The sequence below is a fragment of the Brugia malayi genome (genome assembly GCF_000002995.4).
Source record: "Brugia malayi strain FR3 genome assembly, contig: Bm_v4_Chr4_scaffold_001, whole genome shotgun sequence".
Taxonomy (NCBI): Eukaryota; Metazoa; Nematoda; class Chromadorea; order Rhabditida; family Onchocercidae; genus Brugia; species Brugia malayi.
Window position 1 is genome coordinate 8635810 of NW_025062478.1, and position 22527 is coordinate 8658336.

The window sequence follows — 22527 nt, forward strand, 5'->3', positions numbered from 1 at the left end:
TGCTTCAGCAAACCATCGGGCTTTCAGTAAGTCTTCATTTCTCTCAATTCAGGGAAACTAAAATAATTTAATTCATAACAGAAATAACGATGAACGAGAAGAACATTACTTATTTCACTTACTGTTCTAATCATTCACATGCAATTAAAATACTGACCAAAACCGAAACTAGAAATAAGTCAATCATTTTTTGGATCTAACTATCTCATATAACCAATAGCCAAGAGATCTGCGTCGCTGATTTCTTTGACTTAAGAATGATTCTAAATGACCCCTTCTCTTTTCTAAATTCACAGTATTTCAAAAATTTAATTCATTAATAGTCGAAAATTCACAAACTGCTATCTCATTAAATGATTATTATTTCAGCACATATAATGAATTTAAAAGCAACAAAATTCCTTATCATATTTACATTTCTCATTGGCACATTTTTTGTGTTATTTAATTTCTATTTATTTGCTACTGATTCGAACATAATTTTACAACAATCATTTGCTTCTTTTCGTGAAATTGGTAATGTTTTTATTATAACCTTTGCCTCGCAGATATTTCCATCTTAGTTTTGCATTTTCGAAAAAATTTCAAAAAAAAAAAATCAGCTCATATTAATTAAGATAAGTTTTGAAGAAGCATACAGATTTAAAAATTAATGAAAAAATTCAAGTACTGTTATGTAATTAAAGACAATATATGCTTGCATTAGAAATATTAAACAAACATTACGTCAATTTGATTTGGCTTTGCAGGCATAACTCTTCGAAAAGAAAATGTTACAAAATGTCGTCTCATGGACTTAGATCCTTGGAATCCTGAAATACTACCTTATTTGTACCCAGATTGGGACCCATTAAAAGAATGCAATGTAACTCGTGTTATGCATACAGAATTAAAAAATGGCTCAATTCGAATGCTTGATAACACGTACGTTGAATCATAGTTTTATTATTCTATCGATAACTTCGGCCTTATGAATTAGTCGAGTTTTATGAGTTTCTTTTAGCCGAAACAGAAAATAAAGTAGTATAAAATATACATGAAAACACGCATGCAGGCAGATAGAGATGAATGGAAATCTAAAGATAAATCCAATGTATTTGTCACAATGTATTTATGTCTCAAAAATTTAAGTCTGATTGAATTTAAGTTTAAGTCATCAAAATTTGAGTCATCAAAATTTAAGTCTGCTCATTTACTAAATCACAGCTTAGGACGTCAAAATGTGAGTATCGATGCCTTTATAAAGACGGCGAAACGAATTTTATAAGCGGTAAATGGACAGAAATGGAAAAAAATGTGACATATTATGAAAGTTGTGATTTTGTCGAAACACACTGTACAGACGGAAATACGACCACGTTTCGTTATATTCATGTTCAGGTTCTTTTCAAGTTTAACCGGAAATTCCAGCTTGTTTGATGATGGTAGTTGGTTGGCTAATGCAAACGCTAGTCGGAAACTTTACTAAACGACGATATATTAATTAAATAATATCAAATTGTATCCCAGACAGTAGTTGGTCGTAAAAGTTTGATTCGGATTGACTAGGCTGCCGTAGAAAAATACGGCATGAGGTTGAGTAAGTTGGAAACTCGTCAATTTTAATTTGTAGTTACCAATTTGTCACTCTGCCAATGCTAATTATTGGAAACAACTAAATCGACAATATCACGTGGTAGCTTTCACAAGAATGTGTTAATGAAATGCGATGAGTAATTTTTTCAGGTAATACGACCAACACAGAAAATATTCCAAAAAGAGGATAACTTACATCCTGGGGTATTTATCTTTATCCTCGATTCCACCTCACTCTCTTCGGGAATTCGCACGATGGCCAAGACTAACCAAGTAATTTCTCGAATATATTCCGATTTTTATTTAATGTCAATTGTTCTATAATTTCTGTATTCACTAAGTCCAATTAGTAGTATTAACAATATTCATAAATTCATAAGCCCTACTGATTCTCTAATTGACAGACACACACAATCCCTACTGATTTTTATCGAGTGGATTTTGTAGATCTAGTAGATTTCTAAGTATTTATTACTAATGATAACATATAGAACAATAACAGAAAATTATCTTAATTTTATTTATGAGCTTGGATTAGAGTTGAAAGGTCAATGAGAGTTGAGCAAATTTATGAAGCGATTTGTAGATGTTCATGTAAAAGTTATGATTTTGAGATTCTCCGTCAATTTTACGATGCAACAACATTTTATCATCATAATAAAATTGCGCTTAACAGCCGGCCAAACGCTTACGCCATTTTTTCAGGTTTTTGTTTGTATCACATTTTTTAGACAAATTTGAAACATTCGATTACTAATTTTCACACTATTTATTACTAAACTTAATTTATAATTACTATTAAATGAGGGTTACAGTTTGTATTTTTGAATATATCACATATACATATAAACGCTTGACTAAATTGAATTCCTTTTCTTTATCCTATTTTATTTCAGGAACTCGTACCATTGATTTAGATGCAAATCGTTTTCCCGGCAGAAGCAACTCAGAGCACCCACGGTTCTGTAAGGTAGGTAGACCTATAATTAATTCATCCATTAAGCGACGAAAATTTAAGGAAGTGAACTATATTAGTAATAGCAGGTTGATAGGTAATAATTATACTAAATATTTTTTTGTAATAGATGAAAATGTGAGATATCTAATTCCATCATTACATTTATTTTTTATGATTTATACAGGTTGCAAATTAGTAAATTAGCATAATTTGCAAATCATCTCTGAGACATCTAGTGAAGCACCCTGAGATTAATTTATTCATAATGATAAACTAAAATCAAAAATTTCCGATGGTGTTGAAATGGATGAAACAGTAACGTATAATTTGTAAAGTAGTCAATTAATAGAATTTGTAGTTGGTTATAGCATTCTAACTTTAATTTATTCATAATGATAAACTGAAACCGACAAGTGCATTTCAGCATGGCATCAAAATAAACGAAACGGTAACGTATGATTTTACAAATCAAACCTATGCATCGATAATGGCTGAAGATTGGCCGAGTATGTTCACCTATCCAAATTGCCATGGTTTTCCCAAAGCTCCGACTGATCATTACGGGAGGTAGTTCAGTAAAGATAGTTTTTTTTTTTTGACAATCTGAAAATCGATAAGATTTGTACTCTGTTATTGTTCATTTCTGTTTATTTCATCGCTGGAGCTCCTGATTCTTTTAGATTTTAGTGTCTAAGAAGCATCATTTTTGAGTATAAGCAAAAATAGTTATTAATTCCAATCAGATATGTTCTGTATGATTGAATTGCCTTCCAATAGAGGAAATTATTTGAAGTAAATCAATGAGAATAATTAAGATTTTCTCAAGACAAATGCAAGGTTGTAATTAATTTCTCTGAAGTGCTTTGGTACTTCGGCCGACTAAATCAGGCGAAGAAGTTTGGAAAGATTTCAACACTCATTTCTATAAGGGAGAGTGCCAAGAGTACTATCACAAAATTATGGATTTTGTGGATAAATTCTTAGACGAATACAAAGGATTTTCAAAGTTTGTTTTGGTGTGGCTATCGAGGATAGCACATAATTCCGCCAGCGGATTGTATCGAACTGATAAAGTTGGCCATTTTTTTCACTGTTTTTTTTTTAGAAAAGTTTTTTGAATAAAATTATTATTGGAATTAGATTTTACTAGTAATTGAATGAAGCAAAAAAAGTTGAAAGTTTTTTATTTATTGAAATCTATTTTAATGCTCCATTTTTTCCAGTATTTCTCTAAATTTTTTCGCAAAAATGTCGAGAATTTAAACAATTCTTTCTTATTTGTAATGGGTGATCATGGATTACGGTTTGGGAGATTTCGAAGGACCGGTACTGGATACAACGAAGACAATAATCCATTACTTATGGTGACATTAACGATAATCGATTTAGTGATAATGATAATTGATGCTTTTTATCTCTTCATGTCTTGATTAATATTGATTTTACAGTTATATCTCAAAATTTGTCACCAAAGTACATCTAATCTTTATGCAAAACATCTAATCCTTGTGTTTAGCGAATGCTTTTATCAAATTCATTCTACTTCAGGTAGCAGTTCCACAATATTTGCGTTCGAATGAGCAGCTTATTTTAAATTTAAAAAGCAATTCTCGAAGACACACATCCCAATATGATATTTACGCTACACTCTATGATATAGCACGATATGCAAAGAAAAAAAGTTTCCAGAATTGGGATGAACATGATTTCAGGTTTGTTCCATTTGCTTTTCAAGATATCCTGGCGTTTGATTTTTCTTTGCATATAAGTTTGCTTGTGTTTGTATTCTAAAATTATCAAGTAGTTCCAATGAAATTTAATTGAAAAAATTACCATTGGATTCGGCTTCCAAACAGTTCTCGTAAGCGTTAATTTATTGTTAATTTGCTTTTGTTTTTGAATTTTTGAAATATTTGCCACCATTGCAGCGAAGAACTTGGCAAGGTAAGAGGTGGAATCCGAGCAAGAAGTCTTCTAAGACCCATTCAATATGATAGGTTAGCATATTGTTGTTACAGTCAGTGCTTTCCATTTTCAAAGGATAAGAATAAATAAGTTATTTCTAAGTACTTTTGATGTTCACCTCAGTTTGACAGGACATGTGAAGAAATGGAAATTCCGGATCAATTCTGTATCTGCGAAAAACAGTGGCACACGATCGATATTCACGATGAAAATGTTATGAAAGCTGCTCAGTTCACTGTTAATGCAATTAATAATTTCTTGAAAAAGAAAGGAGCAGGCGAAAAATGCGAAATACTTCATTTAAAAGAAGTAATAATTTCAATTTAAATATTTCCTAAATCATATTAACGCACTGCGTTTGCATTACTTGTTATGACTTAATATTGGCTGACTATATTTTACTGCGTCTTTTAACTTATCGAAGAAATTAACAAATGAAAATAATTTGTAAAAGTAGGAGAAAATCTTAACCTTAATTGAAGCATTCCTTTTCAAGGTGGTTTCGGCAGAATATATCAAGGAACAACCGTTACTGAAAGTAGTAGTTAGTGCCTCACCAAGTGATGGGAGATACGAAACACAATTGTTGAAGAAAGCAGAGAGTTTCGAAATACCTGGAAAAGTTATTCTTTATTCTTCTTTTCTTATTTTTTTTATTTGAACAATTATTGCACAAATTGCTTTACTTTAGTAAAGGTTACATCTGCCACTTTTCAATTTTTACAGTTTTGTTAATTTAGATTGTTCGAGTGAATAGTTACGGTAGCCAAAGTCACTGTGTGGATAATGATGACATTCGCCCACTGTGTTACTGTCGACAACAATTGAAAGGAATGAATGACCACTTTGTGTAAAATTTTAACAGGCTCTGTTGGAATTGTTGTACTGTCTTTCATTAGTATTGAATCATTTCATTTTAATTGTAAAACACATTTGAAAACACCGAGACATAAATTGTAACATACTAAAATACGAAATATACCTGAAAAGGTTCAACCTAAAAAGGCACCCGCTGTCGTGAAAATTGGGATTCAGTGTGAACATAACTTGTGGCTTAGAATCGAATTGGACCATCGTATGCTTAAGAGCCTTCCTTGCTTGCTATTGTAATTGGTATAGACGAATGCGTTGAATGAAAAGACTGTTGTAATGATTTCATTCCCGGTTTGCTAAATTTCTATCTGGTATCGCTAGGTAACAATGTTTGTTGTCTGTATTACTGAAATTTGTCTTTTATGAAAATTAGTATGTCCATGTATGCAAATACAGTTGATGCGTACAAAACGCCCAGTAAATATTTTTCAGATATCTAGGAATGAAAGTTTATATGTAAAAGTGTGTAACATAGTCATGACTACAACATTAAATACTTATTTTTAAGACAGGAAATGAATCCATGTAATACCTTTCGTATTGTAGTTAGTAGAGACGAATGCGTTGAATGATGTCTGTTGTAATGACTTTATTCGTTAGCAACCACAATATATAAATATTAATCTGTAATATATAGTAATAATAGTAACAATACTGATAAGTGTCTACGAATAAGATGAAGAAAATGTATAAATGTATAAATTGATGGGAAAATGAAGTGAATTGTGAGTGAGGGAGAGTAACTGAACTGTAGTTTACTGGTAAAGAAAAACTGAGAAAATTGATGAAGTCAAGGGATTTAAATCTTTATTTTATTTGTTGCATTGACTTGCAACAAGAGCATGATTATTGAGTAAGGGCTATCAGATGACCTTTGCTCTTTATATAGTAAGAAATGGATTTTAATATTGTAGCTTCTCAAAGAATGACTATTAGCTTAGATAACCTTTACAATATTTCGACATTGTAAGCAAATTTGATTTCGAATAAAAGAGTAATTTTTAACATATTAAACAATGCACATAAACTTTATTAACTATTGGAATTTTCCAGACGGGCAAATAAGCTCAGCTACTATAGGAAGATGAATGTTGGAATAACAATTGCTTACATGTTGCAATTTGAATTTTTCGTTAAATTATTTTTTTTTTTGTATCTATAACATTTCTAATGTTAAATTATGACAAGTTTCAGTATTATCGATTAATACAATTTTATTTGACATATTTTGTAAGTTATTCGGAAGTTTGCGAGATTATTTCAAGTTTCGCAACAACATTGGATGTGTAAACAAGGTGATCAAATAGCAACTGGCAAATCTCTACCCAGCAGGCAGGATTTGTTGCTGAATGTTCGTAACAAAAAGTAATTTAAACCATTTTAACTTAAATCATAATTGAGATTAATTTAGCGAAGGATGTTCATACACATATGGTTATGATGACACATGAAGTATTTTCAAGTTAAAATAAGTAGAACTCATTTTACCTCATTTTAAAAACATGTTGAAGATGTATAATCATGTCACTTCTTTAATATTTTATAGCTTTTGTTTGCACCTTTTGAAAAGTTACTGTCATTATTATCGAAACAGGAGAATTATGACCATACTAAATGGAAAGCAATAAGGCAAAATGTCAAATGCGTGCAAAATTTTAACTTTATTAATTATTATAAAAAAAATAATTTTTTAGCTTTATAAATATTGTAAAATAAATGTACCCAGGTTTTAGATTTTGAAGAGAATAGCAAACACCATTCTCTACTTTTCTATTCTCATTATAACATACTCACCTATTTTCATAGACTTTTCATAATAATTTTTCTGTTTGTACCCTGTTTTGATATTCATGAATATTTTCTTTTATCATCGCATAGCGATGGTAAACAAAGTTTTGTCCATCCATAGTCTTTATTGATATCACAGACATTTTTTACCAATTTCAAACTCTTCTGTTACTTCCGAGAGCAGATTTTTGAAAGTGTATATCCATGTTACAGGAGAGTGAAATCCTGGACTTGTCCTCATGTTGACTTTGTTGAGACAAAGCGCATGAGTTGAACTAAATAATAAAAATAACGATATGGTAAATCTATTCATCAAAATTTACGATTAAATTAACACAAGATCCCTATATTTTTGTCGCTTAAGATGAATGATTACAATCACCTTCAATACATAATAAAACTAATGCAACTCATTTCTGCATGAAAAGAAAATCTCCAAATCATTTCACTTTCTCACTATTTCATCATATTACCAGCATCTCAAATAATTTCTCAACCTCGATAAACAATGCCAGGTTAGTAACAGGCCTCAAAAAACCCTAATTATAACCTACTTTTTGCAAACAACAAATTAATTACAAATCATTTGCAAACCAACCGCAAACCGTTTATAAGCCACGTACAAACTATTTACAAGCCATAAACAAACCAATTACAAACGTCTGCAAACTTGCTTCATTTCATGTACTGAACAAAAAGTTTTCTGTGCCAATAAAAAAAAGTAAGATGAGCTTTCTCAAAAAAAGAACCTAGTATGACTGGAAGTGGTTCACCTTGTTTTGATAAAGATATTGCATTTTCTTAATTGCTTCAAAATTACCCACTGCAAGCAGATACCTAAATAACTTTAGACTGAGTTTGGAGGAATATTTTGCTGAATCCACTCAAAACTTCTTTCTGCGAGAAAGACCGGCACTTCAAAAATTCCAAGTGATCAATCTTCTTTTGCACGCGTAACACTCCCAGTTTTGGCTCCGTTTTGAAAAATTATCTTCAAAGCTTTCTGACATATGTACTTACCGTAAGATTAAGTGGTATGTGGCGTCCACTTTATATCCTTAATGGTAAATTGTTTTCAAGAGCAGTACAAGGAAGAAATTGATGTATCAAGGAAACAACTACACGCAGTATTCATCAGAACTTACGGATCATTATATCAATCACATACACAGGTGTTAATTTCATCAATATGTTTAACAAAAAATCATCTGAATTTCAGAATTGACTTTTGGTTTCTCAAAAATCAGCAGAAGAGCAAAAGATTAAAAACCGTACCTACTAAAGTAGACATATCCGTTAATTACTAATGTTCCTGCTATTTATTAATTTGTTTTTTTTTTTTAACAAACGACTCACCTCATATCATTAATCAGCGAGCAACTAGAAAAACTTGCGATGAATTTTTGATTATGCAAATTATTTGTTTTCATCTCAAATACTGATCTTTACAACTGGTGATCACTAATTTTAAAATTTTATTTGTCAAATTCATCAATGAGACGTGTCTAATTTTTTCTCAGAAGCAATATATAATTTTTGTTAAACCTTTATAAACGGGACAACTCAATAATTTTCATCATTTTCGTCCTAAAAATATTCTATAAGTTAATAGGGAAAATTAGAAATAACAAACGAGTAATGAACTTCAACTGACATCACATTGCGTGTAACGTCACCTGAAGTTTTCACTAAGTTTTCACTTACAGTTATGAGCGCACACATTTTACACAGAATATTGCTAAGTAGTACAAAAGGTAATGAGTATATCCATCTGACTACTATCCTAAATGATGAATAGTAAGCACGACCAATGTCACGCAAAATCCGTCTGCTCGCAAAAATGTGTACACATACTGCGGTAGTAGTGGAACAAAGTTTACCCAATGTGAAAACACTCGAATCGATGCAAAAAAAACATTAACTGACCCGCGCTAATTTAGTTTGTTAGTCAAATAAGAGATAGAAGCAATTCGGGATTGATTTGCTAGTTAAATAAGATGGACAGAACAGCGTTTTCATAACTCCACGATAATTGGGTGAAGAGGCGAATTCAATAACAAGTTATGGAACGATAAGGACGACAAACCCTTAAAATTTGCATATTTAAATTTCGAGGTATAGAAAGGAGCGTTATGGTTTAGATAAGTTGCTAAAAGCGAAATGATGTATTTCAAAACTCTTGGGCGACAAGCTAATTTCGATGACTCTTATTTTCTTCCGACGAAAATCTTGAAAATTATGTCTAAACAAAAATTTAAACCCAAACTTTCAGTTTACGAGATGATTGAATACTTATCTGTCGCTAATGACGACAAAGGATTGCTAAAGAAGAGTGAAGAGGTTCAATTCAGAATATTAGACTTCGTCACACTTCAATTCTTTGAACTCATTGGTCATATCGTCGGGAAAGCTCATCTCCGGAAAGCATTACATCGATGGATTTCGGTTAGATTGTATTTTTTTGAGTGTATTTTTTGCCTCCATTGTGAGACTGTAAACGAAATTTGAAGTTTCATTCAGCAACTTCCAATAAACCTTATTTTATCTCAAATTATAAATTTGGATAGCTGGAATTCAAGAATTTTCGTGACTATCTTTGATTTCCATCAAAAAAGCAAAACATGCTATCGTAAGTCACGCATTAGATACGGAATGCGAAGTTAATATATCGGTCAGAATTTTGCATGCTTATTTTAAAGTCATTCATGCCAAAATTCTAAGGTTAACTTTTGACAAAATTTGAAGTCACGCATTAGATGCGGAATGGCAGCAGTCAACAGTCACAATGCATGAGATACATTCCAAGGGCTTCAAATAATTTTTGTGAAGCGAAATGATTAAGTGACAGAGATGATAGCTAAAAGCTGTTACATGGTTATTTCCAAAATCTAATCAATTTTCAGAAGTGAGAAATTGTGATTTCGATCGATCTTAAAATAAATTGTGACTTGAATGACAGTATTTTCCGTATTTTGACTTTCATTGATGTTTCTCTTTTCACTTAGAAGCTTATTATACCATGCTGTATTGCTATTCCTAGCAACTGTTATACGAGCATTATACAATCAACCCTCATAAGTTAGGAATAATAATGAAGTAAATAAAAATAAGCAAACCAAAAACTTCAACCAAGTCATAAATGTAATGACGCTTAAATTGCAGTTGAACAACGTTAAAAAGACAGTCTGAGTTCTGATCAGTGGACGATGACACAGCCGAGGAAAGGTCGACTAAACTTCTGTTTTCATGTGAAATAAATTTCTTTTTAAATGATTATCGCTTTATTTTTCAATGATTTAACTAAATAAATATTCATCAATTACTTGCTCTTTAGTATTTTTGAATAAAATTGGATTCTAATTTTAAATTTGGATACGAAAGAAGATTTGAATTCAAAATGAAATTCATCCTTTAGTCCTGCCTCGCAAACTCGAAAACAATTTTCTATTATCTAAGTTCACTCGTCTCAATCTTGCTAAATACTATTCTGTTTCGATTTGTTATGGTTATGAATTTAGGTTGGATCATATTAGTATAATTTATTAGCTTGTGTTTAATTTTTTTTTATTGACTTGTGTATAGGCGTAAGATTATAATTATCCAAGATAATTTAGAATAGTGGTCATAATTACAATTACGGCTAAATCGGAGCAGGCAATTTAATTTTCGTTGCCTATCAATTCAACTGCATTGAATTTCTTAAATTAAATTAATTCTTGAAATGAGTTCCAAAAAAACTAAAGTGTGTTGGATGATGGAAAGAAAAGTGGAAAATTTTGACAAACTGTGATGTAATATTTTTGTTTTCTGGTTAGAGAAGGGAAAAATGTCCGGTAAATTAACTTTTTGGCAACAATCAGCAAGGTCTTTTGAACAATGACTCATTGCTGTGTTACTTTAAGTATTTAACGGAAGGTTCAAAGGCAGCAACATTTCTTCCTCTTTTTACTGCTATTTAATCACTGCAGAGATTTTTTCATTTAAAAAGCAATGTTTCTTTTCAAACTGCGATTTCATGCAAGTCTAATTGACTTTAAGTGAAAAGAAATGACACAAAGTGTTATTCAATAAATTCGAATGCATTACTAAAACAAAAAAACGGACAAAGATGATAAGAGATTGTTAATAAAACTTAATGTTTAACACGGCTCTCATATTACTATTTAATAGCTGCTATTTATATCAATTTTTTAACAGAAAAGTTAGCATTCTCAATCTTTTCAGTTAATTTAATAGATTTTGTAAATTAATCCTATAATTTCATCTCATCACAGTAACAAGTAAGTAAGATATTACTGCTCACTGAGTGTTGTTCATTCTCAATGCGCAATCCTGAGCAGAGCACCAAAAATTGATTTGTTAAATCCTTTATTAAATAAAGTTTTGACTAAACATTTCTGGAAGATACCTGCTTGCACTGTGAATGACACAACAATTAATTAGTACTTTCGCTTTTTCTACTTTATTAGATGGAAAATTCACTGCAAACAGATTGATGGATAGATCATTTACTATATTATGTGTACGGCAGAAAAAAGTCGATTAGAACAGAGTTAAATAATAAATTTGCTGAAATGATGGCGATCAACATAGAACGCTCACACGTACGTATAACGTGGATGAAGCATTTTCATACTAACACCCAACATGTTAGCACAAGACAATACATAGTAACCTAACGAAACTACGGGAAATTTAGCAAACATTGTTCAAACCGTAGGTTTTGAACTGGTTTGCTAAATTTCTATCTGGTATCGCTAGGTAACAATGTTTGTTGTCTGTATTACTGAAATTTGTCTTTTATGAAAATTAGTATGTCCATGTATGCAAATACAGTTGATGCGTACAAAACGCCCAGTAAATATTTTTCAGATATCTAGGAATGAAAGTTTATATGTAAAAGTGTGTAACATAGTCATGACTACAACATTAAATACTTATTTTTAAGACAGGAAATGAATCCATGTAATACCTTTCGTATTGTAGTTAGTAGAGACGAATGCGTTGAATGATGTCTGTTGTAATGACTTTATTCGTTAGCAACCACAATATATAAATATTAATCTGTAATATATAGTAATAATAGTAACAATACTGATAAGTGTCTACGAATAAGATGAAGAAAATGTATAAATGTATAAATTGATGGGAAAATGAAGTGAATTGTGAGTGAGGGAGAGTAACTGAACTGTAGTTTACTGGTAAAGAAAAACTGAGAAAATTGATGAAGTCAAGGGATTTAAATCTTTATTTTATTTGTTGCATTGACTTGCAACAAGAGCATGATTATTGAGTAAGGGCTATCAGATGACCTTTGCTCTTTATATAGTAAGAAATGGATTTTAATATTGTAGCTTCTCAAAGAATGACTATTAGCTTAGATAACCTTTACAATATTTCGACATTGTAAGCAAATTTGATTTCGAATAAAAGAGTAATTTTTAACATATTAAACAATGCACATAAACTTTATTAACTATTGGAATTTTCCAGACGGGCAAATAAGCTCAGCTACTATAGGAAGATGAATGTTGGAATAACAACTGCTTACATGTTGCAATTTTCTAACATTCAATTAAAACGAATTTTATTACTATGATCAATACAATTTTATTTGATATATTTGTAAGTTATTTGAGGCTCGCGATACTTATTTCGTATTTCACGACAATTAGAGTGAAATATTTAGATGTGAATTGGTTTCCGGTATTTTAGAGATTTAAGATGGTTTGGTAAGCGGAAACAAATAAGAGAATAAACGATTCATTACAGTGGACAACATTTATTTATATTATTTTATGTGGTGATTCATTTACGTGAGAAATATTTCTAATATAAGAGATTTGAATTATTGAAAAGTGTTATAAATTCTTTCAGTTTCTCAACTCATTCAGCGCATCATAAAAGCTGAAGAATTGATAGCCGGAGTTTGAAGTGACATCATCTCCCTTTGTATTATTAATTACTTTTTTATTATTACTAACCAACACTTAGAAACCAAAAAGAACCTTCATGCTGATAATGTTATGCTATTGGCAAAAGAAACAAAAGTGTACTGCGAAAATATGAATAAATGAAATCTATTTTTAAAGGTTCATTGAGCATAAAAAACGAAGAGAATTTAGTGAAGAAATCTCAGAGCATAATTAGACGGAAAATGCAAATATATTTCGTCATCGATTTTACGAGTATAACATATTTCAGTTGCCATATATGCACTTCAAGAAGAAGAACACTGTTGGTTTTCATTTATACCTAATTAAAATTACTAGCAACACTCACTGAGCAGCTCACTTCGTTATAAATCATAAAGCAATTGTATCTAGAAAACAACAGCAATCTCATATTCGATTTGCAAGTATCCACTGCACTGAATACTGAATTCAGATTACTACCAAGATTCGTACAGACTCGAGTAGAAAAGTAAAGATAATGATATTTTCATTTCGTTTTGTTCTAAGTGAGCACAATCCTGTTAATGTGGTGACAGAAGAAATTTCTTTCATCAAACTTGCTAATTGCAAACCGTGGTAAAAGTAACTGACTGATATGGTTAAGAGGAAAAGAAATTAGCTGGTCACAGTGAAATTTTAAATTCAAGGAAGATTTCGGAAATGAAAGAAAGAAAGGAAAAATTATTGTGAAGATTATCATAAAAATTCATGAAAAAAGAAGATTGGTACCACTTTAATAAATGTTAAATTTATTAAAAACAGATTTATGGATTCTTAGTTTATATAGCTATAAACGAAAGAATGACTAGAAACTAACCGAATCGGTGCTAGTCAAACAAATGCAGTAAGAAGGAATAAATGAAAAAGAATTAAATAATTAGAGTTTATAGTTCAGTGGAAATGATGGGGACCGAAAAAGTTGATTATTAATTCAAAACTGTATTATGATTGTAAATATTTGCTTTATTACCCAAGACATAATCTAATAAGAAGTCCCTCATACAACAACAAAAAATTATACTATGCCAGAATTCCTCATACTCTTTCTGAAATGAAGCATAAATTTTTAGTAATAAAGTTAGAATTCAAGTCAAACGAGTCTTAATCAGCTGTAAGCGGTTGATTACCATACCATTCAAGTTGCGAATTATGCTTATTTTCTAGAAACTAGAGTTAAACGTTCTAAAACATTCGCATAAATTGAATCGGACTAAAAAAGGAATCATTTTAGTTCAAAAAAAAAGAAAACGAGAACACTTTATAATTTAGAATTATATCAATGATTTCAGAATGTTATAAATCAACTCATGTTGAAAGCGATTCCATGTTGTAAGGGCATTCTAAATCAATTTATTTTGTAAATAAAAATAGAATAAAAATGAAACTGATTAAAAGAAGTGAGAAAATGTAGAAGTAAGAAACGTCTTTATAGAAATACCGCACGGAAGGCTATTCAACAAGTAGTGAATATCTTTCTCGTCTCTTCCAGGCATCTTAGGAGAAAACTGAGGAAAAGAAAATTTTACAATCTTATTTTAAATTTGAGACACGCTCTATAATCTTTGCTTCTCATCACCGTTAATTTACAATCAAAAAAGAAAAAAGGAAGAGAAAGTAATTACTTTCTTCTTTTCAGTCATATTTTTTGTTGTACACGGAGTATTATAAGTTCCCTTTTCAAATACTCAAAAACATTGGAGATATCGGATGTTCTGATCACTGAGGCTAATTATTGAGATGGATACAGTTTAAACCTGTTAACTGGGATTGTGTCATCGAGAGGACAAGTTGTGTCATCAGCCGCGGTAATTCCAACTCTCATACCGTTATACCATCATCATCGCTGCAGTTAAAAAATTGGATCTGTGTCTCAGATCTGATTATCAAGTTAAAAACTATATTTATTGACGTAAAATAGCGAGGAATTTTACATTCCAATTTATCTGAATTGGCAATGACACTGGAAAAGCTAAATACCAAACACTTTACACTAATATAATCTCACTAATACTCTAAACAAAAATTCAAAAATCTAACAAAACAATTTAAGAAAAAAAAATACAAAACTAATATTGATTAGAGCAATAAGTATTTACATTATCTCCTTACCAAGTAATATTCTAAAAAAATTATTTTGTTTTCAAAATGATAAACAAATATATAATTTAATGTATTAATATATATGTAAAGATCGCGTCATCCTACTGACCAATATACAGAATATTATTTATTCTAACTGATCTCTCCATGAATCTTTGCCAATCAATGCAAACCACCACTGAATTTTTGAAATCGAGCGAATAATGAACTCAAAATAAGCATTAATTGCAGTTTAATAACTTGTGTTATTTCTGGATTTCTCATGCATCCTTTTTTATTATCTTATGTTTGTATCAAGAATATTGAATTTTTTATTTCATTTTTTGTTTCGATTACATGCCTGAATAGCATTTAACAATATTTTGTTGAAATCAGTTTTATTGATCCGGCAAGGAGAGAAAGACAATAGCGTGTCTTCAAGAGGTATAAATAACTTATAGGGAAAAGAAAGTTGGAACACATATTACGATTTGTATAAGTTGGTGTGATTGCAAAGAAATCATTAAATTATTAATTGGTTCAGCTTACGTCATTTCATTTTCATCTCTTCCACTTTTCATTTTTCGATTCTGGACCAATTTTCTTCTTTAATGCACGTTTGAAAATTTTTCAGCTTGATTGTCACCCTGAATCACAATGATTAGTATGTGTATCAAAATGAGCAGTTAATTCCAGATCGTAAAATATAATTAGTTTAAATTTGGTTGGAATTTCACAATCTATTAGAACTGGAAAATGTTTGATAAGTTAAAAATTTTGATGGACATGAAAATTCCGTAAACCTGTGGCAGTTGAATTAAATATTAATTGGCATATGAATTTCAAATGTAAGATATGAAATCAATTCCATTCTGCGACTCATCTAAAAAAGCGCAAGTACGTTTTCATAAAAGCATATAGTGACAGGTGAGGGAGAAATAATATAAGTGACCTCAAAATAAATTAAGTGTTACAATACTCAGAATTACAGATCATTTAATCAATTTCTTGTTTTTCGTTTAAATAATTTCTCATCTTGAAAAAAGATTTATTTCAAATTTTAAATTTAAATATTCCTTCCACTCCCTCACTGCTTATCTTAATTTTTTCATTGCTTTATGATACTATGATATCCATTTTGCCATATATGCTTTTTTTCCCATTTTCTATCTTAAAAATTGACTTCATTTCCCAAAACCCTCTCTTATCATAATGGTTCAGCTGAAGGTGATAACTGTTTCTGTTAAATATGCTAATTGTCTCAATTCAGAAGATAGAAAAGTCGTGCTAAAACGGAAATTTTAAGAAAGTTTCATTTGTGATCAATGAGTAAACAGTGCAATGCTAATCCTTTCGATTATGCGATATTTGACTTTCCAGGATATTATCCATATGTAAATTAATGGATTTAAAAGAATACTAATCGTCGTGCTAATTTCTTCGAAGTCAAATAACAAAAATTTCAGGAAAAAATATCAATAATGGAAAAGTTGCTAATTCATTTGTGAATTTTGGAAATGTTTTTTGCTCGTAGATGAATAAATGCAGTCGCTGAAAATGTTTGTCTATTGCATTATTCCAAACGGAAATTAAAAATGGTTAAAATTTTGAAAATTTTTCAATTGTTTGAGACAGTCTTTATGTGGTATTTGCTAATTCATTTTTGAATTTTGAAAAAATTTCTCACTCATATATGAAAATAAATGCATCTTCTGAAAGCACAAAAAAGAAAACACATTCTGTGAAAGCACTAAAAACATATTGCTGCAAACAAAGATTAGAAAATGAAAAAATTTTTGAAAAAAAAATTCCAATAAAATTAAAAAAACTTATTTACTGAAAGATTTGCCAATTTTAATTCTGGGAGAAAAAATGTTTTGGTTGATACGAAATTATACGGCAAGTTTAAAGCTTATAACAAATTTGCTTGTGCATTAAAATTATTCGTTCATATATCTAAATTAACTAAATTAATAAAGCAATTTTTTTAGTCAATACTCCTCTGATAAAATCAATTTCTAATATTTCAGCTAGTCCTTCAGTTTTCGGAAAATCTTTAGAATCATTTTTTAAAAATTTTGAGCACTAAAACAGGTTGATTCATAAGCACAAATATAAATGAATAGAGAAAAGAGCGCTCATTATCAAAGATTTTTATTTCACTCATTGCCTATAGAATAAAATTCAATTTCTTTATATTTAAAAAAATTTGCTGATAATATAACTGAACATAAATGATGTCTCAAGCATTGGCTATTTTTGCTTTATGTATCTCATATAGCGCAGAAATTTAATTCATTATTTAGTAAAAATTTTGTTGTCTCATTAAATGATTATTATTTCAGCACATATAATGAATTTAAAAGCAACAAAATTCCTTATCATATTTACATTTCTCATTGGCACATTTTTTGTGTTATTTAATTTCTATTTATTTGCTACTGATTCGAACATAATTTTACAACAATCATTTGCTTCTTTTCGTGAAATTGGTAATGTTTTTATTATAACCTTTGCCTCGCAGATATTTCCATCTTAGTTTTGCATTTTCGAAAAAATTTCAAAAAAAAAAAATCAGCTCATATTAATTAAGATAAGTTTTGAAGAAGCATACAGATTTAAAAATTAATGAAAAAATTCAAGTACTGTTATGTAATTAAAGACAATATATGCTTGCATTAGAAATATTAAACAAACATTACGTCAATTTGATTTGGCTTTGCAGGCATAACTCTTCGAAAAGAAAATGTTACAAAATGTCGTCTCATGGACTTAGATCCTTGGAATCCTGAAATACTACCTTATTTGTACCCAGATTGGGACCCATTAAAAGAATGCAATGTAACTCGTGTTATGCATACAGAATTAAAAAATGGCTCAATTCGAATGCTTGATAACACGTACGTTGAATCATAGTTTTATTATTCTATCGATAACTTCGGCCTTATGAATTAGTCGAGTTTTATGAGTTTCTTTTAGCCGAAACAGAAAATAAAGTAGTATAAAATATACATGAAAACACGCATGCAGGCAGATAGAGATGAATGGAAATCTAAAGATAAATCCAATGTATTTGTCACAATGTATTTATGTCTCAAAAATTTAAGTCTGATTGAATTTAAGTTTAAGTCATCAAAATTTGAGTCATCAAAATTTAAGTCTGCTCATTTACTAAATCACAGTTTAGGACGTCAAAATGTGAGTATCGATGCCTTTATAAAGACGGCGAAACGAATTTTATAAGCGGTAAATGGACAGAAATGGAAAAAAATGTGACATATTATGAAAGTTGTGATTTTGTCGAAACACACTGTACAGACGGAAATACGACCACGTTTCGTTATATTCATGTTCAGGTTCTTTTCAAGTTTAACCGGAAATTCCAGCTTGTTTGATGATGGTAGTTGGTTGGCTAATGCAAACGCTAGTCGGAAACTTTACTAAACGACGATATATTAATTAGATAATATCAAATTGTATCCCAGACAGTAGTTGGTCGTAAAAGTTTGATTCGGATTGACTAGGCTGCCGTAGAAAAATACGGCATGAGGTTGAGTAAGTTGGAAACTCGTCAATTTTAATTTGTAGTTACCAATTTGTCACTCTGCCAATGCTAATTATTGGAAACAACTAAATCGACAATATCACGTGGTAGCTTTCACAAGAATGTGTTAATGAAATGCGATGAGTAATTTTTTCAGGTAATACGACCAACACAGAAAATATTCCAAAAAGAGGATAACTTACATCCTGGGGTATTTATCTTTATCCTCGATTCCACCTCACTCTCTTCGGGAATTCGCACGATGGCCAAGACTAACCAAGTAATTTCTCGAATATATTCCGATTTTTATTTAATGTCAATTGTTCTATAATTTCTGTATTCACTAAGTCCAATTAGTAGTATTAACAATATTCATAAATTCATAAGCCCTACTGATTCTCTAATTGACAGACACACACAATCCCTACTGATTTTTATCGAGTGGATTTTGTAGATCTAGTAGATTTCTAAGTATTTATTACTAACGATTGCACAAAATGGTAGAAAAATCATTCTAACTTGTGAGCTTAAATTAGAGTTGGGTCAGTGAAATATAATGAGCTAAACGTATCTAGAAAGGAGAAACTACGAAACCATTTATTGAAATTTATTAAAATTTTGAGGTTCTTCGCCAATTTTACGAAGCAACAACATTTTATTATCACAATAAAATTGGCCGTAACAGCCGACAAAATGCTTATGGCATTTTTTCAGGTCGTTGTTTACATCATATTTTTTTTGATAAATTTAGTTCACTGATTATTTTACCCTTTCCACGTCATTAATTAACAAATAATTTCTATATTTACCATTAAATAAGGTTATATGTACAAACGTCCACGAAATTGAAATTGAATTTCTTTTTTGCCATTTTATTCTAGGAACTCGCATCTTTGACTTAAATGCAAATCGTTTTCCCGGCAAAAATAATTCAGAGCATCCAGAGTTTTGTAAGGTGAACCGCATCATAATTAATTTATCGATTAGATTGAGAAAAAAATAAAAAATAGTAAGTGGAGTACATCGATGTATGCAGGTTGATGGATAATAATTATATTAAATAATGATTTTTTTTTTTTTTTTTGTAGACCGGAAAATAAATGAAATAAAAGCATCATTACTACATTTATCTTTTTGTGATTTCTGTGTTTTACGAATTGTAAAGTAGTCAATTAATAGAATTTGTAGTTGGTTATAGCATTCTAACTTTAATTTATTCATAATGATAAACTGAAACCGACAAGTGCATTTCAGCATGGCATCAAAATAAACGAAACGGTAACGTATGATTTTACAAATCAAACCTATGCATCGATAATGGCTGAAGATTGGCCGAGTATGTTCACCTATCCAAATTGCCATGGTTTTCCCAAAGCTCCGACTGATCATTACGGGAGGTAGTTCAGTAAAGATAGTTTTTTTTTTTTGACAATCTGAAAATCGATAAGATTTGTACTCTGTTATTGTTCATTTCTGTTTATTTCATCGCTGGAGCTCCTGATTCTTTTAGATTTTACTGTCTAAGAAGCATCATTTTTGAGTATAAGCAAAAATAGTTATTAATTCCAATCAGATATGTTCTGTATGATTGAATTGCCTTCCAATAGAGGAAATTATTTGAAGTAAATCAATGAGAATAATTAAGATTTTCTCAAGACAAATGCAAGGTTGTAATTAATTTCTCTGAAGTGCTTTGGTACTTCGGCCGACTAAATCAGGCGAAGAAGTTTGGAAAGATTTCAACACTCATTTCTATAAGGGAGAGTGCCAAGAGTACTATCACAAAATTATGGATTTTGTGGATAAATTCTTAGACGAATACAAAGGATTTTCAAAGTTTGTTTTGGTGTGGCTATCAAGGATAGCACATAATTCCGCCAGCGGATTGTATCGAACTGATAAAGTTGGCCATTTTTTTCACTGTTTTTTTTTTAGAAAAGTTTTTTGAATAAAATTATTATTGGAATTAGATTTTACTAGTAATTGAATGAAGCAAAAAAAGTTGAAAGTTTTTTATTTATTGAAATCTATTTTAATGCTCCATTTTTTCCAGTATTTCTCTAAATTTTTTCGCAAAAATGTCGAGAATTTAAACAATTCTTTCTTATTTGTAATGGGTGATCATGGATTACGGTTTGGGAGATTTCGAAGGACCGGTACTGGATACAACGAAGACAATAATCCATTACTTATGGTGACATTAACGATAATCGATTTAGTGATAATGATAATTGATGCTTTTTATCTCTTCATGTCTTGATTAATATTGATTTTACAGTTATATCTCAAAATTTGTCACCAAAGTACATCTAATCTTTATGCAAAACATCTAATCCTTGTGTTTAGCGAATGCTTTTATCAAATTCATTCTACTTCAGGTAGCAGTTCCACAATATTTGCGTTCGAATGAGCAGCTTATTTTAAATTTAAAAAGCAATTCTCGAAGACACACATCCCAATATGATATTTACGCTACACTCTATGATATAGCACGATATGCAAAGAAAAAAAGTTTCCAGAATTGGGATGAACATGATTTCAGGTTTGTTCCATTTGCTTTTCAAGATATCCTGGCGTTTGATTTTTCTTTGCATATAAGTTTGCTTGTGTTTGTATTCTAAAATTATCAAGTAGTTCCAATGAAATTTAATTGAAAAAATTACCATTGGATTCGGCTTCCAAACAGTTCTCGTAAGCGTTAATTTATTGTTAATTTGCTTTTGTTTTTGAATTTTTGAAATATTTGCCACCATTGCAGCGAAGAACTTGGCAAGGTAAGAGGTGGAATCCGAGCAAGAAGTCTTCTAAGACCCATTCAATATGATAGGTTAGCATATTGTTGTTACAGTCAGTGCTTTCCATTTTCAAAGGATAAGAATAAATAAATTATTTCTAAGTACTTTTGATGTTCACCTCAGTTTGACAGGACATGTGAAGAAATGGAAATTCCGGATCAATTCTGTATCTGCGAAAAACAGTGGCACACGATCGATATTCACGATGAAAATGTTATGAAAGCTGCTCAGTTCACTGTTAATGCAATTAATAATTTCTTGAAAAAGAAAGGAGCAGGCGAAAAATGCGAAATACTTCATTTAAAAGAAGTAATAATTTCAATTTAAATATTTCCTAAATCATATTAACGCACTGCGTTTGCATTACTTGTTATGACTTAATATTGGCTGACTATATTTTACTGCGTCTTTTAACTTATCGAAGAAATTAACAAATGAAAATAATTTGTAAAAGTAGGAGAAAATCTTAACCTTAATTGAAGCATTCCTTTTCAAGGTGGTTTCGGCAGAATATATCAAGGAACAACCGTTACTGAAAGTAGTAGTTAGCGCCTCACCAAGTGATGGGAGATACGAAACACAATTGTTGAAGAAAGCAGAGAGTTTCGAAATACCTGGAAAAGTTATTCTTTATTCTTCTTTTCTTATTTTTTTTATTTGAACAATTATTGCACAAATTGCTTTACTTTAGTAAAGGTTACATCTGCCACTTTTCAATTTTTACAGTTTTGTTAATTTAGATTGTTCGAGTGAATAGTTACGGTAGCCAAAGTCACTGTGTGGATAATGATGACATTCGCCCACTGTGTTACTGTCGACAACAATTGAAAGGAATGAATGACCACTTTGTGTAAAATTTTAACAGGCTCTGTTGGAATTGTTGTACTGTCTTTCATTAGTATTGAATCATTTCATTTTAATTGTAAAACACATTTGAAAACACCGAGACATAAATTGTAACATACTAAAATACGAAATATACCTGAAAAGGTACAA

The 22527-nt window shown here is 30.4% G+C and overlaps 2 protein-coding genes across 2 annotated transcripts; both read left to right on the forward strand.

The window, feature by feature from the left end:
* Nucleotides 1-2492: 2492 nt before the first annotated feature.
* On the forward strand, nucleotides 2493-5352 carry Bm17773 (Uncharacterized protein; the record flags this gene model as incomplete). Its single annotated transcript, XM_043082161.1, has 9 exons — nucleotides 2493-2540; nucleotides 2958-3100; nucleotides 3393-3606; nucleotides 3757-3897; nucleotides 4082-4245; nucleotides 4462-4530; nucleotides 4630-4807; nucleotides 4995-5120; nucleotides 5239-5352. 9 exons carry the CDS (start codon nucleotides 2493-2495, stop codon nucleotides 5350-5352), a joined length of 1197 nt encoding a protein of 398 aa, XP_042938095.1.
* Nucleotides 5353-17958: 12606 nt separating this feature from the next.
* Bm7123 (Uncharacterized protein) lies at nucleotides 17959-22385 on the forward strand (the record flags this gene model as incomplete). Its single annotated transcript, XM_043082162.1, has 13 exons — nucleotides 17959-18092; nucleotides 18380-18548; nucleotides 18894-19016; nucleotides 19360-19450; nucleotides 19618-19691; nucleotides 19991-20133; nucleotides 20426-20639; nucleotides 20790-20930; nucleotides 21115-21278; nucleotides 21495-21563; nucleotides 21663-21840; nucleotides 22028-22153; nucleotides 22272-22385. 13 exons carry the CDS (start codon nucleotides 17959-17961, stop codon nucleotides 22383-22385), a joined length of 1740 nt encoding a protein of 579 aa, XP_042938096.1.
* Between the last annotated feature and the right edge of the window lie 142 nt (nucleotides 22386-22527).